This window comes from Triplophysa rosa, linkage group LG5 (genome assembly GCF_024868665.1).
Source record: "Triplophysa rosa linkage group LG5, Trosa_1v2, whole genome shotgun sequence".
In the NCBI taxonomy this organism is placed as follows: domain Eukaryota; kingdom Metazoa; phylum Chordata; class Actinopteri; order Cypriniformes; family Nemacheilidae; genus Triplophysa; species Triplophysa rosa.
In genome coordinates, this window is record NC_079894.1 from 12,507,635 (window position 1) to 12,531,684 (window position 24,050).

General features: G+C 42.5%; 1 protein-coding gene across 8 annotated transcripts in view; it reads right to left on the bottom strand.

Annotated features, from left to right (window-relative positions):
• Window positions 1-24,050, bottom strand: part of clcn2a (chloride channel, voltage-sensitive 2a) — a 53,133-nt gene that overhangs the window by 20,555 nt on the left and 8,528 nt on the right. For 7 of the 8 annotated variants that reach the window (XM_057333199.1, XM_057333198.1, XM_057333196.1 and 4 more), the window contains exons 2-6: window positions 21,145-21,298; window positions 5,303-5,434; window positions 4,535-4,663; window positions 4,316-4,449; window positions 4,134-4,211 (exon numbers count right to left, since the gene is read on the bottom strand). In XM_057333199.1, coding sequence (XP_057189182.1) covers window positions 4,134-4,211; window positions 4,316-4,449; window positions 4,535-4,663; window positions 5,303-5,434; window positions 21,145-21,298 — 627 coding nt within the window. Of the gene's footprint in view, window positions 1-4,133; window positions 4,212-4,315; window positions 4,450-4,534; window positions 4,664-5,302; window positions 5,435-21,144; window positions 21,299-24,050 lie in introns of those variants that run through there. The other variant, XM_057333201.1, reaches the window with a different exon arrangement.

Here is a 24,050-nt window from a genome sequence, read left to right on the forward strand (position 1 = left end):
TACTTATCTATCTATCTATCTATCTATCTATCTATCTATCTATCTATCTATCTATCTATCTATCTATCTATCTATCTATCTATCTATCTATCTATCCAGTGTCAACACCAATGTGTAAATTACCAACAAATTATGTACAATCTCAGTCATCATTTACTGTATGACTTTCTTTCTTCTGCAGAACACAAAAGATATTTTGAAGAATGTTGGTCGCCGAACAATGCCGGTACCCATTGACTTGCATTGGTTTTGTGTCTCTACAATAGAAGTGAATTGGTACCACCGTTGTTCGGTTACCAACATTCTTCAAAATATCTTTTGTGAAGAAGAAAGTCACACAGGGTGAATAAATGATGCCAGAATTTTCTTTTTGGGGTGAACCATCATAATTACATTATTCTATATCCTATATCTAAGAAGCCTAGTTCTGCATTAGCTACTTCAACATCTTGTTTAAGTTAGGTGCTAATTGGACCTCATTCATATCCTCATATCAAATATAATACCCACAGGCTACAGTTATTAGGTGTCAAACAAATAATTACAACCAAGACCAGACCACCGAGCTTGACTGGCTGTTTACACATGCAATGGACATTTGGCTAATTAAACCGCATTCAATTACAGTGGAACAGTTCAAATGTGTTGGAATGTTTATCGTTTCTGATTTTCTGTCAAATTCACTTCGCGCTAACAACATATTATTGATCTGTTCCGCAGTAAGCGGTCATTTCTCAGGTTGCCTTGTGGGCAAAGTCCAGAGGGTTGATACGAATGCATGTAGCCTAATTTACGAACGGCCCCATTCGCTTGAAGCTCCCTTGAGAAGTTAAACCTTATGCACTCTGACTAATCAGTCTAACATAAACCCTAGAGAACCCTCAGCTGCTTGTTTGTATGATACACGCAGATGAGACTGGAAGAACAAGAGCATGACGTTCCAGGTGCAGTGACATGTGTAGTGATGTTCAAACACTAGTTGCATTAGTAACACTTTATAATACTGCAGTAATACTGTAGATCATGATCACCAATTACTTTATGTAATGTAGTAAACTATCCACACACACACAAACAGAACAAAAATATATAATATACAGCCACAGAAATAATTAAGGGACCATTTCAATATTATTTTCAGTTTTTTGGAATTTACTATTTATTGTCATGATTCTGCCTCCCTATGTCACGTAATTCTTGATCTTGTGGCAGAGTCATGACAAAGCCTTAGGTTTTATGTGGAGAGAATCATATTATTGTCTATCATAACATATTATGCGTTCTCTACGGTGTCGCGTCTCTGACCCCGCCCCCTTGTTATCCCGTTTAGCTTCCCATTAGTGTTTGATCCCTGCCACCTGCCCTTCACCCTCCCTGTGTCATTATCCCTCGTTTGTATTCCCCTATTTAATGCCCTTGTTTTCTCTGTCCTGTGTCGGTTCGTCTTGTATTGTGCCTGGTTGTGGCCGGTATCGCTATTCGTTAGTTTTTGCCTGTCCTTGTGAATACCTTACCTGAACCTTTGTGTGAGACGTTGTGTCGGTTTGTTTCTAGTTTGGTTTTGTGCCCCACGTGGGAAGTCTTTGTTTCTTTTTATTACATATTATTATTTAGTCTTGTCTTTGTTACCCGATTGTGGGCTTTTGTTTTGTTCCTGTTTTGTGTAAATAAATCAGTTTTTTGTTAACCCCTTAATACCCGCTGCCTGCAATTGGGTTCTTCTGAAATCCGTGACAGAATGAACCGACTTACACTGAACCCAGCAGGCAGCCATGGACGGTGCAACCATTTCCCGGTGGCCTTGCACCTCCAATCCGGAGTGGTGGAAGGCGATCGCCTCACAGTCCCACACTGGAGGAGAACCAATCCCTGCCCAGCACCCCTTGATGGACTACGCCCGGGACGTCGAGGCCAGGAAGGCATCCGTTCCCGAGGTGCTGGTCCGGGCCTACCTGGTGGCCGGGATGGACAACCCTCCACCCCTTCCAAAGCGGGAGGAGATGGTTTATCAGCCGTTCCCGCAGTTGGTGGAACGGCTGCAGCTTCGAGAGGAGCTAGTTAAAGGCTCCTCTCCCAGTTGCCATCCGGTCTCCTCTCGTTCCGGCCTGGTGTCCGTCCCAGAGCACTGCGCCCTGGGCACGATCACCCTGGGAACCTCAACACCATCCACCTCCCCCTCGACAGCCTATCCACCGCCATCGAGCCTTCGTGAAGGGCGGGGATGCAGGGAGTCGTGGGACTCCCCATCCGACTCCTCCTACACAGAGCTAGCCACACCCCCTGTCGCTTCCCAACAGAAGAAGCCTAGGAGGGGGCCGCGGCTCCAGACCCAGCCAGCGTCTAGTCCTGCCCAGGTCCCGGCGTCCATTCCAGTTCCCCAGCCGGTGCAGCAGCCGGCGTCCCAGCCGGTGCAGCAGCTGACGCCCCTGCCGGTGATCCAGCTGGTGCAGCCGGCGTCGTCCAGTCTGGCGTCGTCCAGTCCGGCGTCGTCCAGTCCGGCGTCCAGTCCGGCATCCAGTATCGTGCCCAGCCCGGTGCAGCCGGCGTCCAGTCCGGTGCAGCCGGCGTCCAGTCCGGTGTAGCCGGAGTCCATTCCGGTGTCCTGTCCTGTCCAGCCGGTGCAGCAGCCGGCGTTCCAGCCGGCGCCCAACCTTGTCCCGTCAACTTGAACGTCGGCGGTCCCCCCAGGACTTTCTCCCCTAAGTCCCCCAGAACTCCGCGCCCTCAAGCGCAATCAGGGACTAGGACTGTTCCCCCGAGTCCCAACCCCTTTGGACTGCCCCCCATGAACCCTTGTTTTGGCCCTCCCCCCTCCCATGTTTGTTATTTTTATTATTCCACCCCAACCCGTTTCTGATTTTTGCATGTTTGCCCCTGATCTTATTTTCCATGTTCTGTTTATTCTTGTCACTGTCTCAGTCTACCCTGTCTCGTTAGTCTACCCCTTGGTGAACACCTGGGGGTGTTCATTAAAGGGGGGGCTTCTGTCATGATTCTGCCTCCCTATGTCATGTAATTCTTGATCTTGTGGCAGAGTCATGACAAAGCCTTAGGTTTTATGTGGAGAGAATCATATTATTGTCTATCATAACATATTATGCGTTCTCTCCGGTGTCGCGTCTCTGACCCCGCCCCTTGTTATCCCGTTTAGCTTCCCATTAGTGTTTGATCCCTGCCACCTGCCCTTCACCCTCCCTGTGTCATTATCCCTCGTTTGTATTCCCCTATTTAATGCCCTTGTTTTCTCTGTCCTGTGTCGGTTCATCTTGAATTGTGCCTGGTCGTGGCCGGTATTGCTATTCGTTAGTTTTTGCCTGTCCTTGTGAATACCTTACCTGAACCTTTGTGTGAGACGTTGTGTCTGTTTGTTTCTAGTTTGGTTTTGTGCCCCACGTGGGAAGTCTTTGTTTCTTTTTATTACATATTATTATTTAGTCTTGTCTTTGTTACCCCATTGTGGGCTTTTGTTTTGTTCCTGTTTTGTGTAAATAAATCAGTTTCTTGTTAACCCCTTAATACCCGCTGCCTGCAATTGGGTTCTTCTGAAACCCGTGACATTTATAGGTATGTGTTTAGGTAAAATCATCATTTTTGTTCTATTAACTACTAACTATATTTCTCTCAATTTTGATATAAAAATATTGTTTCTACTTGCATTCATTTGCAGAAAATGAAAACTAGAGAAACAGTTCATATTCACTTTTAAGCAATACAACAGTAATATTTGTACACATATTTAGGAAAAGTTCCAAAATTATTTTTTATGTAATAACCTTGATTTATCACAGTTTTTATGTGTCTTGTCATGCTGTCAGTCTTTCACATTGCTGTTGGATGACTTTATGTCACTCCTGAGGTTTGATTTTGTTGAAATTCAACAGACACTGGACTGAAATGGCCACAATACATCTAGAAATGCAGATTAAATTCAAATTTGGAATGGTCTCTTCATTTTTTATGCGGCTATATAATAAACAATACTATTTCACTATTGTAGCTTTGCCTAATATTGAGGATCTACAGTATTTACTAATGCAAAATAAAAGTTATTACATACAAAATAAGTTATTGTAATATAAGTTATTATAAAGTGTTCCCAAATGTCAAAAGTCTCAACACAAAATGTGTCTCACCATGAAGATTCCTCCAAACAAGGCCATGAATTTGCTTAACAGAGCAGCGCACAGGCTGGCAACATGAACAAATGGTCCCTGGAGGACAGAAGGGGAGATAGAGGGGAAAAAAGCTGCTGACTGTGATCACCAGGGCAAATACTTAAAGGCTTATCTAGGATCAGATATTCCCTCTCACACACCTCTTTGCCTAAAGGCATGCCACTTCCAAGGGCACAAGTTAAGCCAATCACTTTGGCGACAAAGGTTTTGAAAGTAAGGTATTCCTTCAGCACCACACCTCGGAGGATGGTCTTCATCTCAGGGATCCCAGAACCTAGAGGAAGAAAAGACAAGGGGGTTACAGAGAGAGAAAAAAGGCCATTTGGCATAAATTGATTACATGTGAATGTGTATCTCACCCACTGCCTGTGGAGCGAGTATCTGCGTAAAGCCGGCGGAGAAGGTGATTAAGACCACAGGGTAGGTGACCCAGGCCAGGTACTGAAGGAGCATGTTACTGTGCAGACCACCATACATCCACTTCTGTGCTGCAGACACAGTCACACAACAAAACCGTTACACATCTGAAATGAACATGACAGGTACAATAATGGAGAGACATGGCCTGTGTATTCAAAATCAGCTTTTCTAATATCGATACGAAGCTTCATCTCAGTGGTCAAAACTACTATTTACTTTATTAGTTGTAAACCATTTAGGATGAATATGATAAATGTGATAGTTCACCCAAAAATAATAATTCTGTGATCATTTATTCACCCTTGTGTGGTTCCAAACTTGTATATGACTCTTTCTTTTGTGGAACACAAAAGAAGATATTTTGAAGAATGTTGTTAACTGGTCCCCATTCACTTGCATTGGTTTTGTGGCCATACAACAGAAGTGAATGGGTGCCGGCGCTGTTCGGTTACCAACTTCTTCAAAATATCTTCTTTTGTGTTCTGCAGAAGAAAGAAAGTCATACAGGTTTGAAATGACAAGATGGTGAGTAAGTGAGGACATCATTTTCATTTTTGGGTGAACTATCCATCTCAAATGACCCACAATGATAAAACCCCTGTGGAAAAAAACAATACTTCGCTGATTAAATGACACCATCTGTACTTTCATTGAACCCTGTCAAGCAGAAAATTGTCCTTTTCTTTTCATTCCTTTCTCTTCCTCACCTTGCTGGCAGAAGGCAATAGTGTAGTCCATGGCCCAGCTGACCAATGCCATGACAAGCCCCAAGAGGATGAGGAAAATCCAGTCTTCACCCACGCGGGAAATCAGGAACTTCTTACACCGTGACATACAGACTGCAGATAGACATGTGTTACATGTGAGCTTCTGTAACTACACAATCCACAATTGTACTTTTCTTTATAGCCTTGGTCAACTCTGTTGACTACAGGTACAATGTAAGGGAGATGTATAGCTCAAAGCAATTATCTGAGGAGGACAGCAGTAGGTGCACTGTAATGAAGTCAACAACTGAACATTAAAAAGCCAGTTTTCCTCTGGTTTCTGACGTTTTCAGACTTACCCGAGAAAACTGACAGCATACAATGTAGCAGTAGTGGATGGGGTTGTGTGAGTGTAGATAAGACGTATTTGAAAGACAGCAGAAATGGAAGAGTCACAGCAGGTGAGGGGACACTTCAGTGTTCGTGACAGAGATGATGCCCCTCCAACCACAGCACCTGCTGAGCGACCCTACGCCCAGCTCTTCTGTGTGAGAGTTGGCCCACTGCGGTGGTCTTTGCACTCTAAATAAACCTTGTAACAATCCACAAAAGAGAAACTACACTTTCTTCATGTAATTCTATCCAAATTTAGCGCAGTTTTAACATGTTTTGGACATGCAAACCTGCAGCGCTTATCTCCACACAATGGCAAACTGAAGTGCTGATATGCGACCCACACGTAACTGGGTTGGAGAAATAACCATATATACAGTATATACTGATGCCCATACTGCAGTTTCACTCAGATCCTATAGTGTCTTGACAAGCGAGTCACAAGCAAGTACTGGAAGTGACATCCTTATGTGGCATGCATGCATAATATAACAATTTTTAATATATCCAGGAACGGCCTATTTATATTCTTAGCACCAGCAAGTAGAAGGGTGTGGGTGGTTTGGTGAGAGCCAATAGTATCTGCCCTCTTTCTGCCTGATATGACAACTTCTGTGGAGTTTCTGCATTGAGCCTCCAGGCAGTAGACACGATTTCCTATGAGAACTTGGTGGACTGTTGCCAGCACTGTGTTTATCCACATATCTAAAACAATTATCACAAAAATAGACAGATTAAGGCAGCTACGGTACTAGGCTAGCACTTCACTGTAAAGTTGCAGAAACAACAGCAGGATGCTGACAGCTTATCGCAAATCTACCCCCCTCTGTCATCTTAAAATTCATAGATAAAGTCTAATTACACTGGGGAGAGACGGATATGTGGGTATATATAGGTTTCAAAACCTACTGAGCTGCCTACGGGGACAGAATTTTAAGGCACTGTATGCATAGAAAAGAAGAAAATCACAAAAGAGATCTCTCATAAAAATCCAAATTGTTTGTATTAGACAGCAGTGAGATTGAAAAGAGAGAAAATAAGCAAAACTCTCCTGCTTCTCAAGTGTTTCTCCAGTGAAGACTCAAAAATCTCGTCTTTCCCATCCTGTGCCCAGATTTTCCCAATTACCAAAATCTGTTATTAAAAGTCAGAGACCTTAAAAACGCTATATATTCTTATCAAATACCAGGTGCTTTGTTGTCGGAAAGAATGGAGGACGGTAGTGTAGTGTAGTGTAGTGTAGTGTTGTGTAGTGTAGTGTAGTGTAGTGTAGTGTAGTGTAGTGTAGTGTTGTGTAGTGTAGTGTAGTGTATGGTAAACGTTATTTTTTTAGTCTTGTCTAGTTTAGTGTAGTTAGTCTCAGTCCTGTCTTGTTATTCTAGACCCCTGTTTTGTTGTTACCCCATTGTGGGTTTTTGTTTTGTTTATTATTTATTAAAGTTTGTGTTAACCCCTTACCCGCTGTCTGCACTTGGGTCCTCTGTCCGTGTCTCACCTCCCTGTCTTGACAGGTTGGCCTAATAGTTTTCAACCGTACATCCTACTGTATAGTTTTACTAGTCAGCTTGCTGACTATTCTGCACTAGCCTATTGGTGAAATACATGCAATTTTCGCAGTGTCTAAAACATACAGTATGCTTCAAATGGTTATTCATATACTGTATGTAAATATGTACTAATTTAACGACAAGACAATGCAATGAAGCTGTTGCGGAAAAACTAAATCATATCTGTCACAGCAGAAATCCTTCTCCCATCCGCCATGTTGATTGTGTATTTCCCAGTGGGAATCAGAGGTGTTCATGTGCAATTTTTACCTCGGAAACGCATATTTCCAATAATTCAGAGAGCGTGAAGGCAGCATTAGTCCCGGTTTCTTTGTTTCTCCTATTCTCCTCAACCATTTTGCTGGGTGTTTTGCCACCCAGGGGAGCGTGTCCAAGGGAGTGTCCCGACATGTTCACGTGGGAAAGTGACGTCAATGCATACCCTCAATACTTAAACATAAATAAGAGCTCAAATGCCTTGAGCTATGAAAAAGCAACCTCTGAGCAATGTGTTATGCACTCCAGACAAGATAGGTGGCATACAACTTAATTATGCTTTCTTAAGACACCTCTGGGAACCAAACTCAAACTTTACATTTTATGTCCTTATGTGGAAACGGATTGGGAAAGCATTCACACTATGGATTGCAACGAGCTAAACGTAAGAAATGAACCTTAGATAATGTGGCAAATAAAGTATCAGTTAAAGATCCTTATAAGATACATTTAATTATGCTAATGCATTTTAGTCTGACTGAAAACAAAACGGTTTACATTTGAAGAGTTTGGTTCCAAAATGAGAACTCCGTTTTATGTTATGTTTTTAGTTTTATTGTGTTAGTTAGCTGTATTTTCTATTAGTTATAGGCTTAAATCAAAACAAAACAACTGCAGTTTGATTGATATTAATTGGAATGCACAATAAAACACAATAAAACATTTAAAAACGGAATTTTGGAGTCATTTTGGAACCAAACTCTTCATTTATTACCCAATATTCGTGTGCTTAGCAACGAGCTAGCACCAACTCGATATGCAAGTCGTCTTCCTCACAGAGCGCTACCTGTGCGGTAGTGTTTCAAATCACTCACACACGAGGGTTAATGCCGATTAAATGATCCTAAAGCCTGAAGGTAGGCAGTAAGCATCGAGGCGCTTTACTAACTTTTGGAACTAAACTGTAGTCGGGTGGATGAATAAAATAGAAATGAGACAGACAACAGACGGCTCTGTGGATCCCAACAGGCGTGTAGGTAGCGAGCTGACAAGCTTCCAAACCCCTCAAACTCTGTCAAGGAGATTCAGAAGGACCTTCGCTACACACTGTGCTGATAGATTTCTCATGCTTTTCACACTCAACAGGGAGGCGGTAAGGATGATATAGAGACAGATGCTGTGCGTCTATGGAGATTACAGAAGGCCAAAAAGAGCAGTCTATTTATATTACTAGAAACCAATGAGATACCTCATTAGCACCAAAAAAACATTGGACTGTGATACACTATTGCCTATTTTATAACGACTCAACGTTTAATAGTTATATGGGAATTCTTCACGACCTCCGAATTGAAAGTGTTCGCTGTTCTTTTTTTGGCGATTCATCCTAATGCACCATTAGATGGTAAATAAATAGTTCCGAATATGTTTTCACCTAAAAGTAATGACAGTAGCCTATGATTTTGTAATATATCATCGGATGAACGCTGACGTGTATACAGACAAAAAAGACACATTAAACACCTCTAAACAGCGCAGAGTGATTATGCTCCCTGCTGGTGAACTGCTAGCACTGCATCAAGGCGTAGAGGGAATTGAACGCCCTCCGGCAGTGTCGATATATGCCGCAGGCTAGCTATAACACAACAAGGTAACAAACCTTCAGTGCCATTGCTTGAGAAATGATGCCCAAACACTTATATTTGCATGCATTAACCATAAACAAGCCTTTTGCTTAATTGCCTCACCTGTAGAATGCCTGTGACAAAAAAGCTGACAGAAAAACAGCAGTACAACCCACAAATCAGTGACGATTAGTAACCAGCAGAGGGCGATCTACAAGAAAGGTGTAAATTTTCAATTGCTGAACAAAAACAATTGAAACTCAATAGAACTCAACAATTGAAACTCAAACTCAATAGAAACCATCACAAGAATTCGAATGGTGTTAGCTTTTTCGAATCATAATCACAACCTTTTTTCCATTAAAACATTTACAAAATTGCTTTTTGTAGTGTATTTTGAAAGTGAAAGTGACCTATTAGTCAGATATGGTGACCCATACCCAAAATGTGACCTCTGCATTTAACCCATCCAGAGAGTAGTGAACACGTACACCCGGAGCAGTGGGCAGCTATCACTGCAGCGTCCGAGGAGCAAGTAGGGGTAAGGTGCCTTGCTCAAGGGCACCTCAGTCGTTACCCACCGGCCCTGGGAATCGAACCAGCAACCTCCTCTCTAACCATTAGGCCACGAAAAATCTAGTTATTGCTTTAGATAAAGGCACTAACATACAAGTGTTTAATTGTTGTTTGAACATATTTTCAAAATGTTTAGATGTTTCCCACTATGACAATCGACTATGTAAACTGCACCTCCTCATGTACATATGGTAGCAGAACAAGCTCTTATATTCTTGATGTAGGCTACATGTTGTTCCTGTTGATCTTGATCACGAAAAATTCCAGTCAGGTTTTAGACCGCATCATAGTACTGAAACTGCACTCGTTAAAATTACAAACCACCTGCTCATAGCATCAGATAAAGGTAACATCTCACTCCTAGTCCTGCTCGACCTTAGTGCTGCGTTCGATACTGTAGACCATAAAATACTTCTAGATCGCTTACACAATTATACCGGTATTCAGGGACAGGCACTACAATGGTTCAGATCTTACTTATCAGACCGACATCAATTTGTCCATTTAAATGGGGAATCATCAAATCTAACGCAAGTAAATTATGGATTACCTCAGGGATCGGTTTTAGGACCCTTGCTATTCTCCATATACATGCTGCCCCTTGGAAACATTATTAGAAAACATGGAATTAGCTTCCACTGTTATGCAGATGATACTCAGCTATATATCTCATCAAGACCAGATGATTCCTTCCAACTATCCAAATTGGCAGAGTGCATCGACGATATAAAGCATTGGATGACTTGTAATTTCCTTCTTTTAAATTCTAATAAAACAGAAATATTACTTATCGGACCAAAGACACGTGAGCAGAATATTTCGGATTATGACCTGCAAATTGAAGGCTGCACTGTTACTCCAACAAATACAGTTAAAGACCTTGGCGTTATATTAGACAGCAACCTGTCATTTAAAAATCACATCTCAAATGTCACAAAAACAGCCTTCTTCCACCTTAGAAATGTTGCCAAATTGCGAAATATTTTATGTGTGGCTGATGCAGAGAAGCTTATTCATGCATTTGTGACCTCAAGACTTGACTACTGTAATGCACTGCTTAGTGGTTGTCCTGCAGCATCAATAAACAAACTACAGTTAGTTCAGAATGCAGCTGCCAGAGTTCTAACCAGGTCCAGAAAATACGATCACATAACCCCAATGTTATCAACCCTTCACTGGTTACCCATTAAGTATCGTATTGACTTTAAAGTTCTTTTAATTACTTATAAAGCCTTAAACGGTTTAGCCCCTACCTACATAACAGAGCTTCTACCACACTACAACCCATCACGCTCTCTAAGATCTCAAAACTCCAGACTTTTGATAACACCTAGAATAACTAAATCCACCAAAGGGGGTAGAGCTTTCTCATACGTAGCACCTAAACTCTGGAATAGCCTCCCCGATACTATTCGAGGGTCAGACACACTCTCCCAATTTAAATCTAGATTAAAGACACATCTTTTCAGCCAAGCATTCACTAATACATAGCTAATGAACAGCAGCTACGCTAATTATTCTCTTTCTGTTTCTGCCCTCGCCTCGGGATGCCCATCCCGAGGTAGGGAGAGATTCCGCCAGACCCAGATGAACGTCATATGCCCATCCACAACTAGAGATTACGCCAGCTACATCTGAAAATCCCGTGCCATCCTCCTGCGAGAGCCTGCGGACTGACTGACCATCCAGCTCCATCCAAGGCAATTCCATCACCACCCAAGAAAAAGGCGACCATCTGGCCGGCCCAGCTCAGACAATTCCATCCCCAGCCGAGAGCAAAGACGGACTACCTGTCACATAAATGCTAAATTTACAATACTTGGTATTTAATGCTAAACTTACATCACATGACAGCAGTTTGAAGTTATGGCTGCACTCAGTGACTTTGATTGGAGGTAGCTGGGTGGGTGTTGTAGGGAGTGGGGGGGCTTGTTGGTTGTGGTTCGGGGCGTTTCATTTGTTGGGACTGTGTGGGTCTGGTCTGGTTGGTCTTGTTTTGTGGTCGATGTCGGACAACAGAGGAATAAAGTTAATTATGCCATTACTACTTTTCCCTGGTTGTTCCTCTGTTGTCTGTTGTTGATCGCGGAATGAGACCGGGTTGGACCTGCACGGTTTCGGCAGGTGGGGCTTCCTGGGTCGCGGCTCGTGGGCTCTCCCTGTTCTTCGTGGACGTTGCTCGGTGGCTTTGGTCGGGGTCACTGAGTGCAGCTATGACACGTCAGAGGAGATCTGGCCCTCCCGGCTGAGCCTGGTTTCTCCCGAGGTTTTTTTTTCTCCATTATTCAGCATTGGAGTTTGGGTTCCTCGCCACAGCAGAGCAGTGCAGTGTTGGCTTGCTCACCGGGAGACTGCATTTATTTATTTATTTATTCATTTATTTATTAGATATTATTTATTATAATGATCTTGCTTGGTCTATAAACACCATGCACTGTGCTGTGTTTTACCTTTCTGTGTTTTTCTTATTTGCTCCTGTAAAGCTGCTTTGGAACAATGCACATTGTGAAAAGCGCTATATAAATAAAATTGAATTGAATTGAATTGAATCTGGTAAAGACCACACCAAATGTTTTCCCTTGAAATGCAGAGGGGGAAATCTTTTGTGGCGCAACCACCCCTACAATGATCGTCTGTGATGTTCTCACAAACAGCATTCACAGCATCTAACCGAGATATATGATCATATGGTTGATAGTAATACAGTTTCCACCATACTTACAAGAACTCTTCCCTTGGATTCAGGAATGGGGAGTACAGTGGAAAGAACTTATCCTTTCAAATGCAACAAACCATTCCCTATGTTTGTTCATTCCACAAAGCTATTTATGGAATATACATGGCATGCATGATCTGGCATATTTTGGCAGAAATTGAATGGGTCATTTAGCATGTGATGGCTCACACAGTCAAAAATTTAAGTTGTGAACAGTTTAACAGTTTCACTTTCATCATGTTGCAGTTATTGTGCAAACTTGGCACATATGTACCAAAAAGGAAATTCAAATCGGTGATACAAAGTGACATACAGTATGAAATATGTGCATGGTATAGTTGTCTTTCTGTTCAAACTAAACTAGACTGGTCAGATTGATATCTAGGTGTTCTAAAATTGTGGGTCAAATGTTGGAGCCAAGTTTTATTAGGCTGTATGAGAAACAAATACAGCTGTCTCTGGCAGATAAAATCATGGCTGATCCTTCCCATATTCTGCACGAGGAATACCAGCTTCTGCCTTCAAATAGAAGATTGAGACCTTTTCAGGGCCTGGCGCCCACTCTCACAGAAAAAGTTTCCTCTCTCTCTGTGTTTTCTCCTCTCCCCGCAGCACTCTCGACACGATGGTGTCTCGAGCGAGTCCACACTGTGCTGCCTTCTGCAACCTCCACTGGACGTTGCGTCGGCTGGAGACAACAAGCAGGTAAGTCGCAGATCCGTCAACCTCCCTGGGGTTCTGCCCTGCGTGAGGTGACCGCTCTGCCAGACACTGAACCACCCCCCCATAGGACGGTGAAGCAGATCGTCCCTCTAGTTCCTCTGTCACGGTACTTAGGCGCTTGGGAGCGCTCCAGCCCATCGCGGTTGCTAGAGAGAATGATCCGTCTCGGCTATGTGATCCAGTTTGCCAGACGACTGCCCAGGTTTGGGGCATTCTTCACACCTCAGTGCGAGGGGAGAATGCTTCGGTACTGAGGGCCGAGGTCACCGCTCCTCTGGCAAAGGGTGCCATAGAGCCTGTCCATATAGCCGAGATGTCTTCCGGGTTTTACAGCCCGTACTTCATCATTCCCAAGAAAGATGGGGGGCTGCGCCCCATTTTCGACCTGCGCTCCTTGAACAAGCACCACCACAGGTTGCCGTTCAGGATGTTGACGCAGAAGCGCATCCTGGCATCGGTTCGTCGCAAGGATTGGTTCGTGGCTATCGACCTGAAGGACGCGTACTTCCACATCTCAATCGACATCGGCCGCTCCTACGGTTCGCGTTCGAGGGTGGGTGTGCCAGTACAAAGTCCCGCCCTTCGGTCTGGCCCTGTCTCCCCGGGTTTTACCAAACTCGCGAAGGCTGCCTTAGCTCCCTCAGGGAATAGGGCGTGCGGATACTCAACTATCTCAACGACTGGCTTATCTTGGCTCACTCCCGAGATCTGTTGTACACTCACAGGGACCTCGTGCTTCGGCACTTCGTCTGGGCCTTCGGGTCAGCCGGGAAAAGAGCAGGCTCTCCCCAGCACAGAGCATCTCTTATCTCGGTATGGAACTCAACACTGTCCCTCTGGCAGCGCATCTCAACAACGAGCGCACACATTTGGGACTGAGATGTCTGAAACGTTCAGACAGACACTAGCGGTCCCCCTGAAACTGGCACCAGGCGTATTATTATCATGCCACAGTGCCTTCGCACCCTCACCCCTGGGTCAGACTTGACCTTCCTCGGAGCAGGGGTTCCACTCGGGCAGGTCTCAAGGCTCATCATCATCACAACAGATGCCTCCCTGCACGGGTGAGGTGCCGTGTGCAATGGGCACGTAGTGTCGGGGCACTGGACGGGCCCCGTCTGTGGTGGCACATCAACTGCCTAGAGTTGCTGGTTGTCCTTTGGCACTGAGGAGGTTTCAACCTCTCGTCCAGGACAAACACATGCTGGTCCGGTCGGACAGCACGGCTGCCATGGCGTACATCAATCATCAAGCAGCATACGCTCACGGCAGATGTCACAACTCGCCCATCGTCTCCTCCTCTGAAGTCAGCAGGTGATGAAGTCCCTGCAAGCCACCTTCAGCTCCTGTGCAAGGTCAGAGAAGAGGGACATCAATTGCTGTTAGTTGCGCCTTACTGGCCCAACTAGACTTGATTCTCAGACCTGGTGGCTCTGACGACAATCCCCCCCTAGCCGATACCCCTGACGAAGGACCTTTTGTCATGGGGCACGGTGTGGCACCTCTGGAATCTCCATGTCTGGCCCCTGGATGGGACAAGGAGAGTCTGAAGCAGCTTGCTGCCGGCAGTCGTTGAGACCGTCCTGCAGGCTAGAGCCCCCTCCACTAGGAGTTTATACGCCTTTAAGTGGAGTCTCCTCTCGTCCTGGTGTTCTTCCCGAGGTGAAGACCCATGGAGATGCCCGATCGGGTCAGTTTTGTCCTTCCTGAGAAAGACTCGAGAGCAACCTCTCCTCGTCCACTCTGAAAGTGTATGTAGCCGCTATTGCCGCTCATCACAATCTCGTGGAGGGTAAGTCTCTGGAGCAACACGACCTGGTCACCAGGTTCCTCAGGGGCGTGAGGAGGATGAATCCACCTCGACTTAATGTGGTCCTACAGGGCCTTTGTATGGCCCCTTTTGAGCCCCTGAGAGATGCCAGTCTTCCTCATTTAACGATGAAGATGGCGCTCTTAGTGGCGCTTGCCTCCATCAAGGGTGTAGGGGACCTCCAGGCATTCTCTGTGTCCCACGAGTGCCTAGAGTTGGGCCGGGCGATTCTCATGCTATCCTGAGACCCTGGCTAGGCTACGGCCCAAGGTTCCCACCACTCCCTTTTGGGACCAGGTGGTGAGCCTGCAGGCGCTCCCCCCTGGGGAGGAAGACCCAACCTCTACCGTGTTGTGTCCAATACGCGCCCGGCGCCTCTACTTGGACCACACGCAGAGCTTTAGGAGCTCTGAGCAGCTCTTTGTCTGTTTTGGGGGACAGCACAAGGGAGGGCTGTCTCCAAACAGAGATTGGCGCACTGGATCGTGGATGCCATTACTTTGGCATTCCGGTCCCAAGATCGCCCATGCCCACTTGCAGTGAGAGCCCACTCCACTCGGGGTATGGCTTCCGCGTGGGCACTGGCCCAGGGTGCCTCTCTGGCAGACATCTTTTACAATCTCCGTGTGGAACCAGTGTCAGCCTGTGTCTTACACGCTACAGGTGAGACCGGCGACTGGGTGGGGGTACGCCTGCGAAAGCGCCCTTCGGTGAGTCAGTGCGCTATTGAGCCTCCCTATTTCCCCCACAGGGCAAAGTATAGGCATTCCATTCCATCCATCACTAAACATTGGCAAAATTGGTAGCAGACCAGGCGGAGCGGTCTGTTATACAGAGTCCGGTAGTGGTAGAGTCACCCCTATTCAGGTGTCGTATAGACCCCAGTCTGTCTCTCAACACAAAGACGTGTGTCTTCCGGCCACAACGCTTCGCCGGCCCGCTGCAGCGACCGGGAGATGTCTCTCAGGTTCCTCAGCACAAAAAGATGAATGAATGGGCGCCGCCATCTCCTTTTATACCCGTATGCATGGGGCGGAGACTGGGGTGCGCGTGCCATTCGCCAAGTTCATTGGAGTTTTTAAATTCCTCTCAGAGATGATAGGTTCTCAAGATCAAACCTCAGTCTGTCTCTCAACACAACGTCTCGTTCCCTCCATCAGGGAACAAAGGTTACAATCGTAACCGAGATGTTAGTACTGTAGGGTATGGTCGGATCAAAGTTTACCATCTGTGAACGTAAAACACAGCAACCTCTCAGCAGGACTTCAAGCAGGCACCGACGAGTCTGGGCAAATGGGCCTGTCTAAACACCCCCCACTGGACTTCAAAGGAGGTTCGGGGGGGAGGACAGGGCTGGTCACCAATGTGACAAAAACCATGTCGCCCACAAGCTGAGAGCCTCGGTTTATTCCAAAAGAATCTCTCTTTCTCTCTATTTAGCAACAAAAGACTGGTTTAAAGTGCATATACCCCCACGTTGTATGTTTGTCTCCCCGTTATTCACCTTCAATATATAACCTCCAATGCATGTGTGCGTCGTGGTATTCTGTGTATATTTACATTCTTGTCCAAACTACAGGTCAATGTAATTGTAACCCCTTCATGTTTCATATCTACGTGTTTCCCTTTTCATGTCTTAGAATATGGTGTATAGCACAGCAATGTATTTTATACCATACTCATTTTATTCTATTCTAAGTCTATTCCTGCTCCAAACTCCCAGGCGACCATGAATGCAAATGAATTAGTGTGCCGGACAAAGAAACATGTTTTCGCGCCCAAAACTATCTCATCACATTGGATCGCCCACCTTGGAGGGGCGTGAAGCCCTCTGTGTTAAAACATCTGAACACGCAGGAAAGCTTGCTCTTTTGTGTATGTTCGTTCGCTTGGGTGCGTTCGCGCTCCTGCGCGTTCGCTCGCTTATGTTCTGTCAACCTCTCGAGACCTGCCTCTCCTCAGAGACAACTTTCTTCAGGCAGTTTTGCTTCAAACTAAATCAACGGACTCACGGCCCGCTCTGAACGCATCAGGACCCTTTGATACGCGCTCCAGCACGTGTCCCGAGTAACAAAGAAGCCAATGCAAGTATCTGAACTATTGCTAACCAGTTGCGAATAAGCTTTGCCCCTTTTAAATAAGGAGATTTGTCCTTGATGGTTTGTGCAGATGTGAATAGCTGATTTAATACTGCCTTTTTCTTTGCTTTATCTATTTCTTTCATTCTCTACTGTTTTACGTTTTTATGTTTGTTTGTTAATGTTTGGTCTTTGTTAGTAGTTGGTTTTAGTTCCCCGTAGTGTAGATAAATAAACCGCATGTGTATCCACGCTCGAATTGTTTCTGTGTTTATTTATCACATATCAAGGTCACTTAAACTGCTTGATTTCGTTAAGATTTCTGAAGTGGTACTGTACTACAGTAAGAATATTGTTTTTCCAGGCCAGGGGAGTAATATTTCTTAGAGTTAATATACGACCTGCTGATCACTCGCTGGACGAGTATATTTTAGTTTGTCGCTATTATTAGCTCTGCTGCATCAGGTTAAAGCGTATAAAATAGTTATTGTTTAATCACAATTAATTATACGTATGTTACTGTGGTTAACTCATAGTTAATGGTTAACTATAACTATGGTTAACTCATAGTTAACTCATAACTCATATTTTCCCACGAAATACACTACAGTACAGTCATGTGACAAAAGACCTAAAATGTTTCATTTTTGACATTTAAACAAATATGTAATGAAACGTGTACATAATAATAAATTAATATAATCCATCATATGACCAGTGTTGGGTAAGTTACTCTGAAAAAGTAATTAATTACTAGTTACTAATTACACATTCAATAGTGTAATTATATTACTGTACAAATTACTCTCTACAAAAAGTATTTAAATACTTATTACTAATTACTTTCTATATCTTATATCAACCTTGATTAGTTAAGTGAGTCAAGGATAGACATAAAACGACTCTTAATTCATTCAAATAAATCATATAAAACTACATAAAGTACAATTATTAACAGACTTGTATAACAAATGTGAGAAAGATACATTAATGCATGCATTTTAAAGTTAGATTTTGAATTTTAATGTCAATTCCACTATTGTATACATTACACAGTATTTAATTCAGTTACATCAGAAGTGACTGTAATTTAATTACAGAACAAATAAGAGTAATCCCTTACTTTACTTTTTTAAGGGGAAAGTAATTAAACTACAGTAACTAATTACTTGAACAAAATTAACATTGTGTACTAATTTTCACAATTAAAGTCAATAGGAAAAGTGTGACCCCTACAGGTCGTCAGGCTAAAATGTAATGAATTTGTAACGGGAAGTGGACTCGGAGACAGAGGTTAAAAGCCTCCTCCGTGTTTCCTAGCAATCTCCCAGTGAATTCTAACGACCCCCAGTGTTTCTTTGTGACTCCCAAGCAAACAAAGGACTCTATTATCTCTTTGTGTTTCACCCGCTGGCTCCAGCACGTCACTCGTCCACCAACTCCTGGTAAACAAGAACTGTCATTGACAATCTGTTTGTCTGCTCAAGCACTATATTAAGTTATATCAATACTCACCTGTTGTTCACTTCTCATCATCAGTAATAAATACCTGTCTGGCTTTTAACCTCTGTCTCCGAGTCTACTTCCCATTACAGAATTCTTCATCATACCGAAGTGTGCTTGTACTTTTTTCCACATGACTGTATATCATTTTTGACAATACAGTTTTAATTATAAATAATTATTGTAATAATAATGATAATACTGTGTATGTGTGCATATTTACTAAAGAGAATATAGAATTTTAGGTTGGAAAAAACATCGCTCAGAATCAGGAGGAGCAATGGAAGACCTTCATGTTCTGCAGCTTGGAGATATAACCAGTTCCTCTTAAGTCTTCGTTATTGTGGGAAGCATGATGCCGTCTTTAAGCAGTTGATACATGTTGTTTATTTACATTTTGGAGTATGCCAAGCCTGGTGGTTCTGCTGTTTGGTAGCTTTTGACTAGCCTCTGTTCTGTTTATTTATATTTTATTTGTGTAAATTGATACTTAATTGCTAGTAACTTTATGATAAAAAGTACATTAATAAAACAACTGCAACCAAAACATATTGTATTGGAAATAAAGAATTATAAAGTTATTTTGTTGTGCATTATTTGTTTACACTGCAATAAAAGAATAATAAATAGAATGGCCAAAAATAATAAACAACAAATATAACAATAACAATAAAATAATAAATAACATGTTGGCAAAAATGACCCAACAAATTGGTTATTTCATAACCCAACAGTTGGGTTAAACTTGTAACCCAATATATTGGGTTAAAGGGAACCCGGTGTATAGAGAGATGTATGGCTTAATGCGTTGTAATGGCCTTACACTAGCATTTGTCCTTAGAAACACATCAAATATTTTCAGCTCTTAAAAAAACCCTAAATGTAATAGTCAGTTTAACCTAATGAGGCCGCCATGTTCTTTTTCGATGACGTAAACTGGTTGCACGCACAGCTAGGCAGCCAACGAAAAACCGACACACTAATCAGTTCTTCAGTAAATATACGGTTCTGTAGGATAATATATATATATATATATATATATGTGTGTGTGTAACAATGTTCACAGCAAGGAAGAAGGAGGAGGGAACCGGCGAACGTTGAACAACAAAACTTTAATAAAATAAACAAACAACAAAACGAAAGTAAAATACCGGCAGCTCCCTCACGGTCGACTGCCGGTCACACATAATAAAACTAAACGTAAAGTCCAGGCCTGGTTCTCTCTCGTCCTTTACTGTTGTCGCTCCTCCTTTTATATCATGCTAAAAGAAGAAAGAAAGAAAATAAAGACGCTATTTGGTGTATTTTCCTACATTTTAATATTGTTTGTCAGAAACTACACAAACATGCATATTAATAACCAAAATCATATAATGCTAAAGGAAGAAAGAAAGAAAATAAAGACGCTATTTGGTGTATTTTCCTACATTTTAATATTGTTTGTCAGAAACAACACAAACATGCATATTAATAACCAAAATCATTTCGAATTTATCATATACACGATGTTTTAGCCATTATACAATGCATTTTATCCAGATATTGACTTTTTGATGACAAACGTTATTGTCTTCTCTCCCTCGGTCATTAGCTGACGGGGGCTAATATTCACGTGTGCTCTAATACAGAATAAATAACCAAACCACAAGCATTATTACTGTGTTTATCAGTATATTCTCATAATGTATAAAGTATACGATTATGGTGGATGCTGATGTCTTAAATAGTCTTAAATGTCTCAAAGGCGGTAGTTTAAAGCTATGATTTAATGCACGCTGAACCTTGAACAGACGTCTAATACTGAACGCATTCTTCTTTTATGGCTGGCTTGTGTCAAGAGGACATACCGCCACCTACTGTCCCTGTGTGTTTGTATATCTGATCTTATGTTTTACGTGTCATATTTTACTGTTATATATGGTAAACGTGTGTGCTTCGCTGTTGCGAAAGAGAACAGGTTTAGGTCGCAACCATTTGACATCACGGATTCTGACGCAAAAAACTGGCGGCCTCCAAGTAAAAATATTTTTCAAAGTTTATGAATAATGAACAATTATAAAGTCAATGCCATTGTTCATATATTAAGCCATACATCACTCTATACCCAGGGATCCTTTTAAAATAATCCAACAATGGGTCGGTGCTATAGTAACCCAGCATTGGGTTAGTTGTTGGGTCAATTTTAACCCAACTGTTTTTAGTGAGTACAATGTATTTTTGGGTATTACTAAAAATGTTCTTGTGCTACTTAAGACTGGTTTTGTGATCCAGGGTCACATATGTATGTATTCTTGTTTATCCCCAACAGATCCACTGTACAGATGTACACATGAACATACAGTCTAGATTTGTGACTCATTACAGCCCGAATAAAGCTCAGATGTTCAGCCATACTCGTATCCCTCTCACTTATCTCCAGCATCAATCTCCCCTAATCTCCAATTCCAACACCTTCTCACCAACTCCCTTGCCTCGCTGTCCTTTGTGACCCTATTCCTCTTTCTGCTGCCCAATCATCCCTGTGCATTTGCAAGCTTCGCTTTCTTGGCTTCGCTCTGTAGCCAGCCAAAGCATGCTGCTGTAAGTAGCGAGCTCTGGTGTTAGCAGAACTGTCAGCAGTTGGCCCACACACACATATGTATACAATACACCCACCTTGACACTTGGCACACGGATCTTTCTCATACTCCTGCAGTTCTGGGGCCTGGCCACGCACACTGGTGGTCCTCCGCAGTGCTCCATCCTCACGCAGACGAGCTGCCTCTTCTTTGGCATAGGCGCCCAGCTCTTGTGTGTAGCGGCCATACATCTGAAAGCAAGACGGATTTCACCATCAGGCGTTGGAATGAAATTAAGAGGAACAAAGCTACGGTGAGAAGTGGTTCACTGAGAAACAGCGCAACATTTTGGGCTGTTTTCAAACACCTGTCAACACCTGTTTACAATTCCCTTACATAATTTGTTTATAGCACATTACAACTTGTATTTAGCACATCTGTACATACAATATACACCGTTACTCTGTTGCTCTTTTGTCATATACTGTATTTTGTAAAACGTGTACTGACTTTACATATTTATTTTTCACTTTTTTGTCTTTTTTCTTGTCACTTTTAACTATATGTGCACTGGAAGTTCCTGTCACTTAGACAAATTCCTTGTGAATAAAGCACAGTCTTGGCAATAAAGCTCTTTATGATTCTGATTCTAAATGGCGGTCTTCTGTCTGATTTTTTAGTCCCATCCCTGAAATATGAAGCCATCACCATGCTCCACTGCACTGGTGCTCATTGTGTCACATGCAGTGTTGGATTCATGTCAAACACGATGCTTGGCACCAAAGTCCAATTTCAGCCTAATTACTACTTAAAACATCCTTTCGATTGTAGACTACCTCTCATTCCTCTGGGATACGTCTGAGAAGTGATTTGAGCTTCCCTCTCGGCTCCCATCTATATGAGACAGATTTATGAATGCATGCTGCTGGAATCTCAAGCACATCTTTTTTAAACTTTCATGTAACAGAACTGTCTCCATTCTCTTCCAATTCAGAACATTAATTTGTGGAAAAAAGTTATAAACAAAACTGTACTTTTTTGTTGTTTTTGTTTTCCTTTTCATGTTCTTATAAACTTGCCCTGACTGTAACACAGTCCTACTTTGAAAAAAGCTTTGCCCGCGTGGTGTGTTTCCTTCGAGCTATACACAGAGATGCTCCCACGCACACCCAGGTGTATTTAGAATTCATGTATCTCAAATCTACGCAGCTACAGAGGCTCCAGTCAACGTATGTGTGGTAACATACGATAGATAAAAACATATATTTTATATACACACACACACAGTACATACACACACATAGATGGATAGATAGCATAAAGAACATAAACAAACATAAAGAAAAAGAAGAGATACCTGTGTTGCATTCTCTTGAGGGGCACTACACAGTAAAGCGTTAAAAACAGAGCTGCATGTATTTTACAGGAGGTGAATAATACATAACCAGAATTTTAAATATTTTCACTTTTGCCGCATTATGCTGTGATATATGAGTATGTCAAACAATGAGAACACGCCTGAGCAAACTGAATGGTTCAAAAGAAAATAGAGTTTGTTTGAAAGACTTACAGCATAAAATTAATCAATCTTCTAATCGACACAAGAAGTTGCAAGTTTCTCAAACCCACTTTGACCTTATATTCATCAGCATCTTTCAGGCATTCCTTGGAAATTAATATTTCAGTAATCAATAAAGTAATTACAACATTGTCCAACTTTCATCTCGAGTTTGCCCACCACAAGTATTTTCTATGTGCGAGTTTGTGAATGTCTAACATCAGCTTGATGGCAGTATTTTCTTCTCTCAACAAATGACTGCATACTGGTTTAAAAAGATGTTGCATTATGGTTTTGTTGTTAAGGTAAATATAGATTTAAAAAGTAGTTCTGTCCCTGTTTCCCTAAATGTCTCTATTTCTACGCACCCCAAAATACTTCTGTCTGGGTAAAAACATAACTTTAGAGTAATAAATGAAAAACTAAAATAGTTTGTATATATTGCATATTGTATCTTTTTTTGTTATCATCTTTATTCAGTTATCATAAACACATGGCAGACATATTGAGGACGCAGAGGTCCTTTTTTTAGAAAGTCTGTGATAAATTTATTGAAGCATCTGTATTTATTTTTTGTTTTAGATTAGTTAAGAACAACTCTATGCATCACATAAAATATAAAAATAGGAGACCGTTCCAAATTTTCATTTAATCAGCATTGCTAGATGTAGTTTGGCCATTCCAGCAGTGTCTGTTAAAATTAAACAAAATCAAACCTCAGGAGTGACATACAGTCATCCAACAGCAATATGAAGGACTGACAGCATGACAAATGCATACTGTGATAAAATCGAGGTTATCGCATAATTTTTTTTAAAACTTTTAACTTTTCCTAAATACATGTACAAATATCAATGTTGTATTTCTTAAAAGTGAATATGAACTTTCTTAGCAGTGTTTGAGGACTGAAAAAATACAGAGCATCTTTTCTGTTATTTTCCAGCAGATATAGAAACTAAACGATTAAATGGCCAACAAGGAAAAAACAGCTTTTATGGCTTGTCACGTATGGGGACACATTGTGTTGTTTTTATTGCATATTAAATAATAATAATAATTTATAAAAAATCCCCATGTGTGGATGACTGTCCTTTATTCCTCAATTCTTTTGTCTTTTGCTATTACAGTCAGCTGCTCCCACACAGGCAGATGCCCACGGCACAAAAATGGAGAGACAGGGATATTGGCAGGTCCGTTGTGATAGCACCACATTCCCTCTCCCACACCCTCTGCCTGTTTCTCTCTCTCTCTCTCTCTCTCTCTCTCTCTCTCTCTCTCTCTCTCTCTCGCTCTCTCTCTCTCTGTTCTATAAACACATGGCACTCTGCTCTGAGGAGCTCAGCCGCCAGCGGCACATTAAGATGAGCATCACGATTCCAGCAGACTCTCTCTTCGTTCGCATGAGCAGGTGCAGCTCACATGGAGAAAGCAAAGCAGCGCGGCGC